General features: G+C 36.9%; 1 protein-coding gene across 1 annotated transcript; it reads left to right on the forward strand.

The window, feature by feature from the left end:
* The first annotated feature begins 10,388 nt into the window (after nt 1-10,388).
* On the forward strand, nt 10,389-12,029 carry LOC127122192 (uncharacterized). The gene is made up of 3 exons (XM_051052571.1): nt 10,389-10,913; nt 11,043-11,324; nt 11,367-12,029. The coding sequence occupies exons 1-3, from the start codon at nt 10,389-10,391 to the stop codon at nt 12,027-12,029; spliced, it is 1,470 nt and encodes a 489-aa protein (XP_050908528.1).
* The last annotated feature ends 1,323 nt before the right edge of the window (nt 12,030-13,352 follow it).

The raw sequence follows: 13,352 nt of genomic DNA on the forward strand, positions 1-13,352 counted from the left end.
GAATCTATGTTAGACCTATTATGAAGAAGACTCCTTATGAACCGTGTAAGGGAGGAAAACCCAACATCTCTTACTTTCATCCATTTGGATGTTCTTACTTTATCCTAAACACTAAAGATTATCTGGACACGTTTGATTCTAAAGCACATAAATGTATTATGTTAGGATACTCAGAACACTCTAAAGGTTATAAAGTATACAATACATAAATATTAATTGTGGAAGAATCAATACATGTCATATTTGATGACAAGATTGACCCTGAAAAGTCAAAGCTAAGTGATAATTTTGCAGATTTAGAGATAGCCCTTGCAGGCTCTGAGGAAAAGACAAAAGAATCTGAGGAAGCAGAAAGGGAAACATCAAAAGCACCTGAAATCTCAACTGCACAGAAAAGATGAAGAAATAGACTAAACATTTCTGAAGAGTTGATTCTGAGAAACAAGGATGAACCTGTCAGAACAAGATCTATATTCAAAGTATCTGAGGAAACCTCTATGGGATTAGTATCTCTGATAGAGTCAACATCTTGTGAAGAGGTACTTCAAGATAAAGAATGGATTATGGCAATGAAAGAAGAACTTGATCAATTTATAAAGAACGATGTTTGGGATCTTGTACCAAAGCCAAAGGGAACCCATTTTATTGGAACCTGTAAGACCCAAATTTTGATCCTAAGATCCCTCATGCTATCTCATCATATGCATTAGCATTGGGATCACAGCTTGGCATCCTCCTTACTCCTCATTCATTGGGTTTGCATTGGGATATATCATCAAGCACATTTGATTGTATCATACTTCATTTTTATTTGTTTACTAACCAAAATACCAAAAATATGTCAATGTATAGTTTGTTGCTTTTGTAGGTAGTGTGTATGCTCACCTATGATCTATCAAGCTCATATATAGGGTTTAAGACCCTCAATGCAAGGAGCATAATCAAGAAATGGTTCACCTTGGATCTAAGCATCATATATGGACCCCCATGATCTTTACATCTTATTTTGATCAAGAAATCATCAAGAGTTTGGAGTTGGTTTGCCTTGGAAACCCTAATTCACCTGGGTATCTTGTGTGACTTCTTCAATAAGTTTCTTCAAAAATTAATCAAATATTTCAAGGGATACTTCACATTACATCATATCACACATATATGATCCCCCATGAGTCCCAAATATCAAGATAATGCCAAGCTAGCAAGTTGGTTCATGGTGGTTGACCAGAGAAAGTCAACTGGTCAAAATTGGGGTTCCCTAGACCCTATCTCCTACAATTTGTGTCATATGAAAATTATTCAATGAGAAACTTTACTCAAACTAATATTCCTAACAACTTTAATGTTGAAGTCAAGAGCTAGTTTTGCTTGGAAAGTCATTTTTTATGGTGAAAGATTATAGGTCATTTTGTCTGAACCCTAGTTTAGAGGTCAACTTCCCAAGGCCATAACTTGCTCAATTGTTACGAGATGGAAACAATTCAAATTCCATGATCAAATTGAAGATATCTACTTCAATGTTTATGTTTGGAGGAATTTCAAATTCAAATTGAAAATGCATGTGCCAAGAGGAAACATTATAGGTCATTTTGGGCCAATACCATTGAACAAGTGATTTTCCTCAACTTCTAAAATGCATAACGCCTTCATGCCAAATCCAAATGAGGTCAAATATATGACCGAATTGAAGAGGTTTTAAAGAGCTTAAACTTTAATGAAGAAACGTTTCTCATTTAAAGTCCATAGAAAAAGTTATTCAAGGTGGAAGAAGTGAACATTTGACTTGGGACTTAGAAAATTTTCAAATATGTTTGATTTCCCAAACTTCCACATCAAAATTAATCATGATCCAAGCTTCAAATAAAATAGTTTTCAACATGAAAGTTGTTCCCCTTGATCTCACCTTTCCAAAAAGTCCAAGATCAAAGTTGAGGGACATGCGTATGGCTCCATTGTGGGAAGTGTTTTGGCAAGTTTTGAGCTCAAATGACCACTCTTCTTTGCATTCTTCCACATGATAAACTCAATACACTTTGCATACGAATTGGAAGTGGATTACATCGTTCCTTAGGCCCAAACCATTTCCCATACACCCATGCAAGAAGGTTTCCAAATTTGGCCAAAATTAAAGTGGTGCAAAAATCAAATGCATTGCCTATTTAAACAAGCTCAAGGCTTAAAAATCAACATCAACACCTTGCCCAAGCTTTGCTAGACTAATTCAAACCCTCACTTCCATAGAATTTTTGAAGATTTCTCTTGAAATCAAGCTTGAACTTTATCTTCTGTTTGGAAGTTCAAACTCTAGAAATTCACTTCCCTTTTCATCTCAATTGGCTTCTGCAAGCAAGAGGAAGAGAAGGCAATCAAATCCAAATCAAGATCAAGTGGAATTGGATCAACTCGAAGGTGATTTTTCAGAAACTTCATCTCTTCGATTCTCTCTCAATTCTTCATAATTCTTTGTGATTTTTGGTTGTCTGAAGTCCTATCAATGTAGGAAAGAAGATTGAGTTGCTTTGAGGTTAAATCGAAGTAACTCAGTTCATGATCCTTAAAATTTAAATCCCTGTATCTTTATATATACTTGGAGTTGGAGAAAATTGAGGTCAGATTCGTGCTCCTGAGCATTTTCCCTGCAGCGCGTTTGACTAGTGACCATGTGGAATGCACGCTCTTGGCCATCTGATCTGCCACCTCAATTAATGAGGGAGATCGGATGGCCCTTGTTTTTTTTGATTTTTTTGAATTTTCATTTAAACCTTTTATTTTGATTAATTCATATTAATTTCATTTTTAATCCCAAAAATATGGAACTTTCACCAAAAAATTCCAAATATGATCCTCTTTCATTTTCTGAATTAAAATTATTTTTTGGATTATATTTGATATTTTTCATGATTTAGTTGTTTTTGTGCATATTTTTAAATTTTTAAAAATACTTCTAACTTTTCAAAAATTATGAAATTTTTTTCTTAGGTCCTTTGACCTTGTTCGACCTAGGATAAATCTCTTGGCCATTTATTTGGTGTTTTGAAGAGGTTTTAGGTTTTTGATCAAACATAATTCAATTTAAATGAATTTTAATTTGATTTTTAATTGATTAATTGTGTAGAAATTATGTTGAGCTATTTTTGTTGACTTGTGAAGTTTGACTATGTGTTTGGGTCTTGGTCAAGGTTGATTTGACTTTTGTTGGATTACAATCATAGGATTTAGGGGATTGATGAAATGTATATTTCATCTCCAAAAATGAATGAATAATTTTAATTTGATAAAATTCCTTCCATGATCAATTTGTGTTTGTCTCATCTCCCCTCCCTCTTCATCTTCACTCCCATCCCTCTTATTGACCAATGAAGAGTCAATATCCTAAGGCTAATTGGTTCATCAATAACTTTGTGTTAGATGAACCAATACAAGTATGGATGAGATTAGGTACATCCTTTGATCATTTTCTTTTTGAGTGTGGTATATTTTAGGAGTATGGTTCATTATACCATATCTTTAACATGCATTAACACCAAAAAATTTATTGCCCGGGCTCAGATAGTTGTGACTTCTACATAAGTCCAATTACGATTGCTTAACATAGCGCTAAATTTTGACCGAAAGGCATAACATTCTAGTAAGTGAGATTGTAAGTCTCCCCCCTTTCATGGTATTATGTGAAAACATGATCTTTTTTCCTTCCTTTGGAAGATGTCTTCATTCAAGGATCCATGTTTGTGAATAGAGGGTTGAGTATTCTCCGAAGAATGACTTAATCAATTGAAAAGCAAAACTTCACTAACATCTAATCAACTAACATTTAACTAACTTTTATTATTCTTTCTTTTAATTTTAAGTCATTTACTTTATTCCATTTAAGTTCAAGCCATTTACCTTTTCATTTGTCATTTTACCTATCATTTAACTTGTTTATGTTTATGTTATTTTCACTTTGCTCACTTGAGCCATATATTGTGATTGTATATATTAGTTTGTGTATATTGTTTGTGTTGTGGTCTTAGGACCTTAAAATACTTAATAAACAACAAAAATCATAAAAAATATTTGTGTGGACTGTTAGATTTGATCAGAGCTTTAGACTTAGAATTAGGCAACATTCCCTATGCAAAAAGACTTGGCCAATGCCAACATTTCTGAAACCAAGTTATTATGATTTAAGCTTTCATCTGATACAAGTATTGTAATCTGTAGATGTTTTTGATTGGCTGCATTTTATGTTAAAACACTTACTGTACTTAGATGTCTTGACTGATGTCATGACATGCTTAAGTAGTATGCTGCAGGATTAGCTAATACAGGATTTACTGGATGTCAAACTGAATGTTATGACATTCATTCATGACAACATTTTCTGGATGTCAAACTGAATGTTATGACATTCATCCCTGACAGCAGATGCTAAAGTATAGGCTAATTTTTCTGTTATGTTTCAGTATTTATCTCAAGCTGATTTTCAAGAAACTAACAGCAGGCTGATTTTCAGGAAACTAACAGCTGTGCTAAAATTAAGAGACCTAACATATAGCCTATTTGTTAGCACCCTAATGTGTGGAAATTAGGTTAACTTGCTTAACCTTAATTTTAGGAAATTCAAGTACAAGGCCAAAGGACTGCATTATAAAAGGATGGCAATCCTACTTTTAGATTTTCAAGGGATTTGAAGCGTGAAGAATTCAATATATCATTATATATCCTTGATGTACTTTCATTGTGTCTTGAATTAGGTTTTACTTGTGAGCCAAACAATTATCACCTAGATGATTGCATTGGACTAGGGTGTTTATTGAGTTGTAATTGTTGTGTCACTCTAAGCTTTTAAGCGTGAGTGTTGTGTTTCTTGATTAAAGTTTTTAAGCACAATCAAGAGTTCTTTGAAGTATATCTTCACCACTGACTTTAAAATTCTTAATGGTTGTAATCACTGCTGTGATTGAGGGGGAGTGAGTAGGTACTCAGGTCTTAGTTTAGATTGAAATTGCATTGGGTAGGTCTTAAGTGATAGGATTAAACTGGTGGTTTAAGTCCTGAATTAATACCTCTTATAATGGATTTCCTCCCTGGCTTGGTAGCCCCCAAAGTAGGTGTGTTTGTCACCGAACTGGGTAAACAATTCTCTGTGTCATTTACTGCTTTTTACATTTACTTTTTGCATACATTACCTGTCTGTGCAGAATTGGATGTCATAACATCCAGTGTGACATCGATAGTCTGTTACTAGAATTTCAATTGGCATCAGAGCAGGCACCCTGCCTGTTAATTTCTGGGTGAGATCTAGGGACGTTACTTTCTAGTACCATGGACAAGGATGTAGGATTCTCAAATAGACCACCCATGCTGGATGGTTCTAACTATGATGACTGGAAACCTCGTATGATAGCCTTCTTGAGGTCTCTGGATAGCAAGGTCTGGAGAGCTGTCAACAAAGGATGGGAACATCCAACAAAGACAGGTAAAGATGAAATCATTATGCAAATTCCTGAAGAAGAGTGGGACAAAGAGCAAGGGGCATTAGCCCTTAGAAACTCTAAGGCTTTGAATGCACTGTTCAATGGGATAAATAAGAACATTTTCAGACTGGTGCATCACTGTGAACTGGCTAAAGAAGTTTGGGATACTCTCAAAACAACTCATGAAGGTACCTCCAAGGTAAGGATGTCTAAACTCCAGATGCTGACTACTAAGTTTGAAAATCTGAGGATGAAAGAGGATGAGAGTATTCATGACTTCCACATGAATGTTCTTGAAATTGCCAACACTTCTGGAGGCTTAGGAGAGAAAATGTTTGAAGAAAAACTTGTAAGAAAGATTCTCAAATCATTGCCCAAGAGATTCGTCATGAAGGTTACTGCTATATAAGAGGCTCAAGATATCTGCAATATGAAGGTTGATGAGCTTATTGGTTCTCTCCAAACTTTTGAAATAGGCTTGTGTGAGAATGTTGAAAAGAAAAACAAAAGCATAGCTTTTGTATCAAATACCGAAGAGGATTCAGAAGAAGGAAATATTGGAGGTGATGAAAGTATATCAGAAGCTATAACCATGCTTGGAAGACAGTTCAACAAGTTCATAAAGAAGATTGATAAAAAAGGTAGACCAAATGTCAAGAACACTTCATCTGACATCAGTAGAAGATCAAAATCTGAAGAAAAGTCCAACCAAGGCAAGGGAATCCAGTGTCACGAATGTGAAGGTTTTGGACACATTAGAGCTGAATGTCCTACCTTCCTCAAGATGCAAAAGAAGGGACTATCTGTCACCTGGTCTGAGGGAGACTCTGAGAGTGAATCAGAAGGAGAATCTGCAAAACATGTCACTGCACTAACTAGTGTCTGTGCCTCTGATGATGACTCAAGTGGAGATGAACTTACATTTGATGAACTTGCTGCTTCATATAAAGAGTTATGTGTCAAAAGTGCAGAAGTGTGTCTACAAGGAGAAAAGCAGAAGAAACTTATCAAGGAGATGGAAGTTGATAAGGAGAAGCATCTGACAGTCATAGATGATCTAAATGTTATGATAACCTTGCTGACCTCTAAGCTAGATCAAATGACAAAATCCATCAGAATGCTGAATAAAGGAACTGACACTTTGGAAGAAATTCTAAAGGTGGGACAGAAATCAGGAACCATGTCTGGTTTAGGATTTGTTAAGGAATCCTCATTTGAATTGAAAAGCTCAAAGGCTGAAGTTTAGAAAATCAAGCAGAAGTCACAACCAATGTCACAACATCATGGAAACAGGAGGACTAACCATCAAAAGAAGAAAGTTAAAAGATGGAGATGCCACTACTGTGGAAGATTTGGTCACATAAAACCCTTCTGTTACAGGTTGCATGGTTATCCTAACCAGACCCCTCAAGTCAGACCTAAGCAGAAGACACCTAAGCATAATGCCCCTATCAAGAAACAACAATGGGTTGTTAGAATAGCTCACACATCTCTAAGGGCATCTACCAAAGAAGACTGGTATTTTGATAGTGGTTGCTCAAGACATATGACTGGGATGAATAACTTATTGGTAGATATACAACCTCATACTACCAGTTATGTGACCTTTGGTGATGGAGCTAAAGGAAAAATCAAAGGTATTGGTAAGCTGGACAGTCCTGGAGTTCCAGAACTGAATAATGTGTTGTTAGTAAAAGGACTAACTACTAATCTCATCAGCATAAGCCAACTATGTGATTAAGGCTTCTATGTACAGTTCACTAAGGAAGAATGTGTTGTGACAAATGGAGAAAATAAGGAAGTTATGAGAGGATCCAGATCCAAAGATAACTGCTATCTATGGGAACCTAAAGTCTCAAACGACTCATCAATGTGCTTCTCAGCCAAGGAAGAAAAGGAAGTGAAGCTGTGGCATAGAAGACTTGGACATCTTCATTTAAGAGGAATGAAGAAGATCATATCCAAGGAAGCAGTTAGAGGAATCCCAAAGCTGCTTATTGATGAAGGAAAAGTCTGTGGAGAATGTCAGGTTGGCAAGCAAACCAAGATGTCACATCCTAAGCTCGGACATCCTACAACATCCAAAACTCCGGAACTTTTGCACATGAACTTAATGGGACCTATGCAGATTGAAAGTCTTGGTGGGAAGAGATATGCTTATGTATTTGTTGATGACCATTCCAGATACACATGGATAAGCTTCATCAGAGAAAAATCAGATGCATTTGATGTATTTAAAGATCTATGCATAAGACTCCAAAGAGAAAAGGATGGTAGTGTTGTCAGAATAAGAAGTGACCATGGAAAGGAGTTTAAAAATTCCAATTTTGATGATTTCTGCTCATCTGAAGGAATAAGTCATGAGTTTTCCTCACCTATTACTCCTCAGCAAAATGGAGTAGTTGAAAGGAAGAACATAACTATTCAAGAATCTGCTAGAGCTATGATTCATGCAAAGAAGCTTCCTATGCACTTTTGGGCTGAAGCTATGAATACAGCTTGCTATGTTCACAACAGAGATACCCTGAGAAAGGGAACCTCTTCCACTCTATATGAAATATGGAAAGGCAGAAAACCTATTGTGAAGTACTTTCATATCTTTGGAAGCAAATGTTACATTCTTACAGATCGTGAACAGAGAAGAAAAATGGACCCCAAAAGTGATGAGGGTATATTCCTGGGATACTCTACTAACAGCAGAGCATACAAAGTGTTCAACTCCAGAACAATGTCCTGATGGAATCCATAAATGTTATTGTTGATGATAAAGATGAAGAATTCAATGTCATAGAGGATGTTGGAACATTCCTTGAGACTTCAACAGAAAATGTACAGGATACTCTTCCTGGACTTGAGTTAGAAGCATCCAACAAGGTGCCTTCTATCAGGATTCAGAAAGACCACCCTAAGGATCTTATCATAGGAGATCCCAATAGTGGTGTGATTACCAGATCAAGGGAGAATAACTTAAATTCCTGCTTTGTATCCAAGGTTGAACCTAAAAATGTGAAAGAATCTCTGATTGATGAATATTGGATCAATGCTATGCAAGATGAACTGGAGCAGTTTAAAAGGAATGAAGTATGAGAGTTAGTTCCAAGACCTGAAGGGACTAACATCATTGGTACCAAGTGGATTTACAAGAACAAGTCTGATGAGAAATGAGTAATCACTAGGAATAAAGCAATACTAGTGGCACTAGGGTATACTCAAGTTGAAGGGGTTGATTTTGATGAGACTTTTGCACCTGTTGCAAGACTTGAGTCAATAAGGTTGCTGTTAGGTGTTGCCTGTATTCTGAAGTTCAAATTGTTCCAAATGGATGTGAAGAGTGCCTTTTTAAATGGCTACTTGAATGAAGAAGTCTATGTGGAACAACCTAAAGGGTTCAATGATCCTAATCTACCAAAACATGTGTACAAGTTGAGGAAAGCTCTGTATGGATTGAAGCAAGCTCCTAGTGCTTGGTATGAGAGGCTGACTGAATTTCTGACTACTAATGGTTACAGAAAAGGAGGGATAGATAAGACTTTATTTGTGAAGGATGAAGATGGAAAAATCATGATTGCCCAAATATATGTGGATGATATTGTCTTTGGTGGAATGTCAGATAAAATGGTGAAACATTTTGTTAACCAGATGCAATCTGAATTTGAAATGAGTTTGGTTGGGGAATTGACTTATTTTCTTGGACTGCAAGTTAAACAGATGGAAGATTCTATGTTTCTCTCCCAAAGCAAATATGCCAAGAACATAGTTAAGAAGTTTGGTATGGATAATGCTAGTCACAAAAGAAATCCTGCACCTACTCATTTAAAGTTAACTAAAGATGAAGGAGGTTCTAGTATTGATCAATGCTTGTATAGAAGCATGATAGGTAGCCTACTATATCTAACTGCTAGTAGACCTGATATTGCCTATGCAGTTGGTGTGTGTGCTAGATACCAAGCAGAACCCAAAGTGAGTCACTTAAATCAAGTCAAGAGGATTCTCAAGTATATTAATGGGACTTGTGATTATGGTATGCTCTACTCTCATGGATCTGAGCCTATCCTATCTGGGTATTGTGATGCTGATTGGGCTGGGAATGCTGATGACAGAAAAATCACATCAGGAGGATGTTTCTTCTTGGGAAACAATCTCATATCCTGGTTCAGCAAGACACAGAACTGTGTATCATTATCCACTGCAGAAGCTAAATACATAGCAGCTGGAAGCAGTTGTTCCCAACTGGTATGGATGAAACAGATGCTGACTGAGTACAATGTCACTCAGAATGTCATGACATTGTTCTGTGACAATCTCAGTGCCATCAACTTTTCAAAGAATCCTATCCAACACAGCAGGACCAAACATATTGACATTAGACATCACTTCATAAGAGATCTGGTAGAAGACAAAGTGATTACCGTGGAACATGTGGCAACTGAACTACAACTTGCTGACACATTTACAAAGGCTTTGGATACTACTCAGTTTGAAAATTTAAGGGGCAAGTTGGGAATATGTCTTTCTGAGGAATTATATCAACTAAGTATGTTAGGAATTTACTATTTAATATTTCAAATTATTAAATAATTGAACGTGTGCCCTGATTGGTCAACAGATAATAGCTATTTCACTTGCAACAAGTGTTACTTCTTCCACTCTTTCAGCTTCCATTCACGCAAGCATCCTCTCAGAGAAATTTTTCATTTCGTCTCTAAGATACTCATCATGTCTCAATAATCCAACTCTTCTCCTTCCAAGAACATGCCTTGTTCTCCTAACGCTGAACCAAGCAACCCTAACCGAGAAGATCCTGTTGCTGACTCTGTGAATACCCCACATGCAAGAAGACCTAAAGAAACTGTATCAGGCTTCTCCTCAGCCATCGCTCTTGAGGAACGAACCAAATAAGGTTCTAGGTATGTTCACAATGCCATTGCCACTATGGTGACTGGAATATTGTCTGGAAATCTTGAGGTCCCTGGGGTTTCCATTCCCTTAAACACTATTGAACCTGATAGTGTTGCTGATCAAGAAAATACTGAGTATTTAGGAAAGAATATCTCTGATGATGTTGAGCAAACTGATGCCCATAAGGAGTCAAATGTTGACAAACCCTTAGATAATGTGGCTGGTGAGGAAGTTCATGTCACTCATGATGTCAGTGACAACCCTAACTGTGAGGCTGAAACAATAGACCTGAAGGAATTTTCTAATAATGATTTGTTTTCCTCTGTCCTCCCTAGCATAGCCAAAAGGGTTAGGACTAGGAGAGAAAAGAAAAATGTGGCTCAAAGGTCCTCCAGAAAGAAGATTGATGTTCCAACCTCTTCCAAGACAGCGGTGGCAGTCAAGAGTTCCCTCAAGAGGAAAGTTCATGGTCCAACCAAATCTTGGAGCACAGTGGTGCCCAAGAAAAAGAAGACCAAGTTTGTTATTGTTGAGTTTGACTCAGATGTTCCTTGTAACGTCTCTGACATCCTGTCAAAGAAGAAGCCAACCACTAGCAAGCTTGCAGCTAGTGTCCCTGAGGTACCAATTGACAACATATCTTTTCATTTTGCTTCAAGTGTAAACAAGTGGAAATATGTTTATCAGAAGAGGCTGGCTTTGGAAAGGGAATTAGCTCAGAATGTCCTAGACTGTAAGGATATTATGGATCTTATTCAAGAGGCTGGTTTAATGAAGACTGTGACTCAGTTTTCAAAGTGCTATGAGATGTTGGTAAAGGAATTTATTGTTAATTTGTCTGAAGAATGTGATGATGGCAAGTCTAAGGAATTCAGGAAAGTGTATGTGAGAGGCAAGTGTGTAAATTTCTCTCCTTCAGTGATCAACAAGTATTTGGGAAGGCCTGATGAAGCTCAACCTGAGCTTGAGGTGACTGACAATAAAATCTGTCAAGTCATCACTGCTAATCAGGTAAGGAAGTGGCCTCTCAAAGGAAAATTGGTGGCAAGTAAACTGAGTGTCAAGTATGTAATGCTGCACAAGATTGGAGCTGCTAACTGGGTGCCCACCAATCATAAATCTACAGTTGCTGTAATGCTAGGAAAGTTTATATATGCTATTGGAACCAAAGCCAAATTTGACTATGGCTCTTATATTTTTGATCAAACTTTGAAGCATGTAGGAAGCTTCAGTGTGAAGGGTCCTATAGCCTTTCCTTCTCTCATCTGTGGTATTGTTTTGAATCAGTTTCCAAACATCTTAACTGAGAATGATTCTGTGAAGAAAAGAGACAACCCTATGTCTTTCAACCATAAGTTGTTCCTAGGTACCCATGTCCCTGACATTGTCATGACATCAGGTGAGACATCACGTGTAAGCAATCAGCTAGGTAAAGCTGTTGTCATTGCAATGCTCAAAGAAACCTGCAGGGAATTAGAGGCAAGGAAGCTGAACTTGGAAAAATTGATTAGCTCTTTGGAGATGACTGAAGGTGATGTGCTAGCTGATGGTGGAGAATTTGGTGAAGCTTCTGCTGTTTCAGAAGAAGCTGAAACACAAGGTGAAGAGGGAGAAGCAAATGCCAGTCCTGATGATGGCACCGATGATGATGCTGACTCTGAGTCAGATGATTAGAACATATCGTGTGTTTCTGATAATTGCTTGTATTTTTATCCTTTTTGGTCTGTAATATTAAGTGTTGCTTTGGCAACATTTTTGACAAAAAGGGGGAGTAACACTTGTACCCCAGGACAACAGATTTCTTTGAAGTTGAAGGTCCTCTAAACAAAAGGTTATGTTGCTGTTTGCTCTTTGGTTTGCTGCTGCTGTTTGAAGTTTAATTTCTATGTTTGCTAAGTGTATTAGCTAATTTGATTCTCTGCTTGGATGTGTGCTTTCTGCTGCTGTGAACTCTGTTGTGATGCCAAGTTGTTTTAGCCAAAAAGTTGCCAAAGGGGGAGTTTGTAGATGTTTTTGATTGGCTGCATTTTATGTTAAAACACTTACTGTACTTAAATGTCTTGACTGATGTCATGACATGCTTAAGTAGTATGCTGCAGGATTAGCTAATACAGGATTTACTGGATGTCAAACTGAATGTTATGACATTCATTCATGACAACATTTTCTGGATGTCAAACTGAATGTTATGACATTCATCCCTGACAGCAAATGCTAAAGTATAGTCTAATTTTTCTGTTATGTTTCAGTATTTATCTCAGGTTGATTTTCAGGAAACTAACAGCAGGCTGATTTTCAGGAAACTAACAGCTGTGCTAAAATTAAGAGACCTAACATATAGCCTATTTGTTAGCACCCTAATGTGTGGAAATTAGGTTAACTTACTTAACCTTAATTTTAGGAAATTCAAGTACAAGGCTAAAGGACTGCATTATAAAAGGATGGCAATCCTACTTTCAGATTTTCAAGGGATTTGAAGCGTGAAGAATTCAATATATCATTATATATCCTTGATGTACTTTAATTGTGTCTTGAATTAGGTTTTACTTGTGAGCCAAACAATTATCACCTAGATGATTGCATTGGACTAGGGTGTTTATTGAGTTGTAATTGTTGTGTCACTCTAAGCTTTTAAGCGTGAGTGCTGTGTTTCTTGATTAAAGCTATTAAGCACAATCAAGAGTTGTTTGAAGTATATCTTCACCATTGACTTTAAAATTCTTAATGGTTGTAATCACTGCTGTGATTGAGGGGGAGTGAGTAGGTACTCAAGTCTTAGTTTAGATTGAAATTGCATTGGGTAGGTCTTAAGTGATAGGATTAAACTGGTGGTTTAAGTTCTGAATTAATACCTCTTATAATGGATTTCCTCCCTGACTTGGTAGCCCCCAAAGTAGGTGTGTTTGTCACAGAACTGGGTAAACAATTCTCTGTGTCATTTACTGCTTTTTACATTTACTTTCTGCATACATTACCTGTCTGCGCAGAATTGGATGT

This window comes from Lathyrus oleraceus, chromosome 2 (assembly GCF_024323335.1).
Source record: "Lathyrus oleraceus cultivar Zhongwan6 chromosome 2, CAAS_Psat_ZW6_1.0, whole genome shotgun sequence".
Taxonomy (NCBI): Eukaryota; Viridiplantae; Streptophyta; class Magnoliopsida; order Fabales; family Fabaceae; genus Lathyrus; species Lathyrus oleraceus.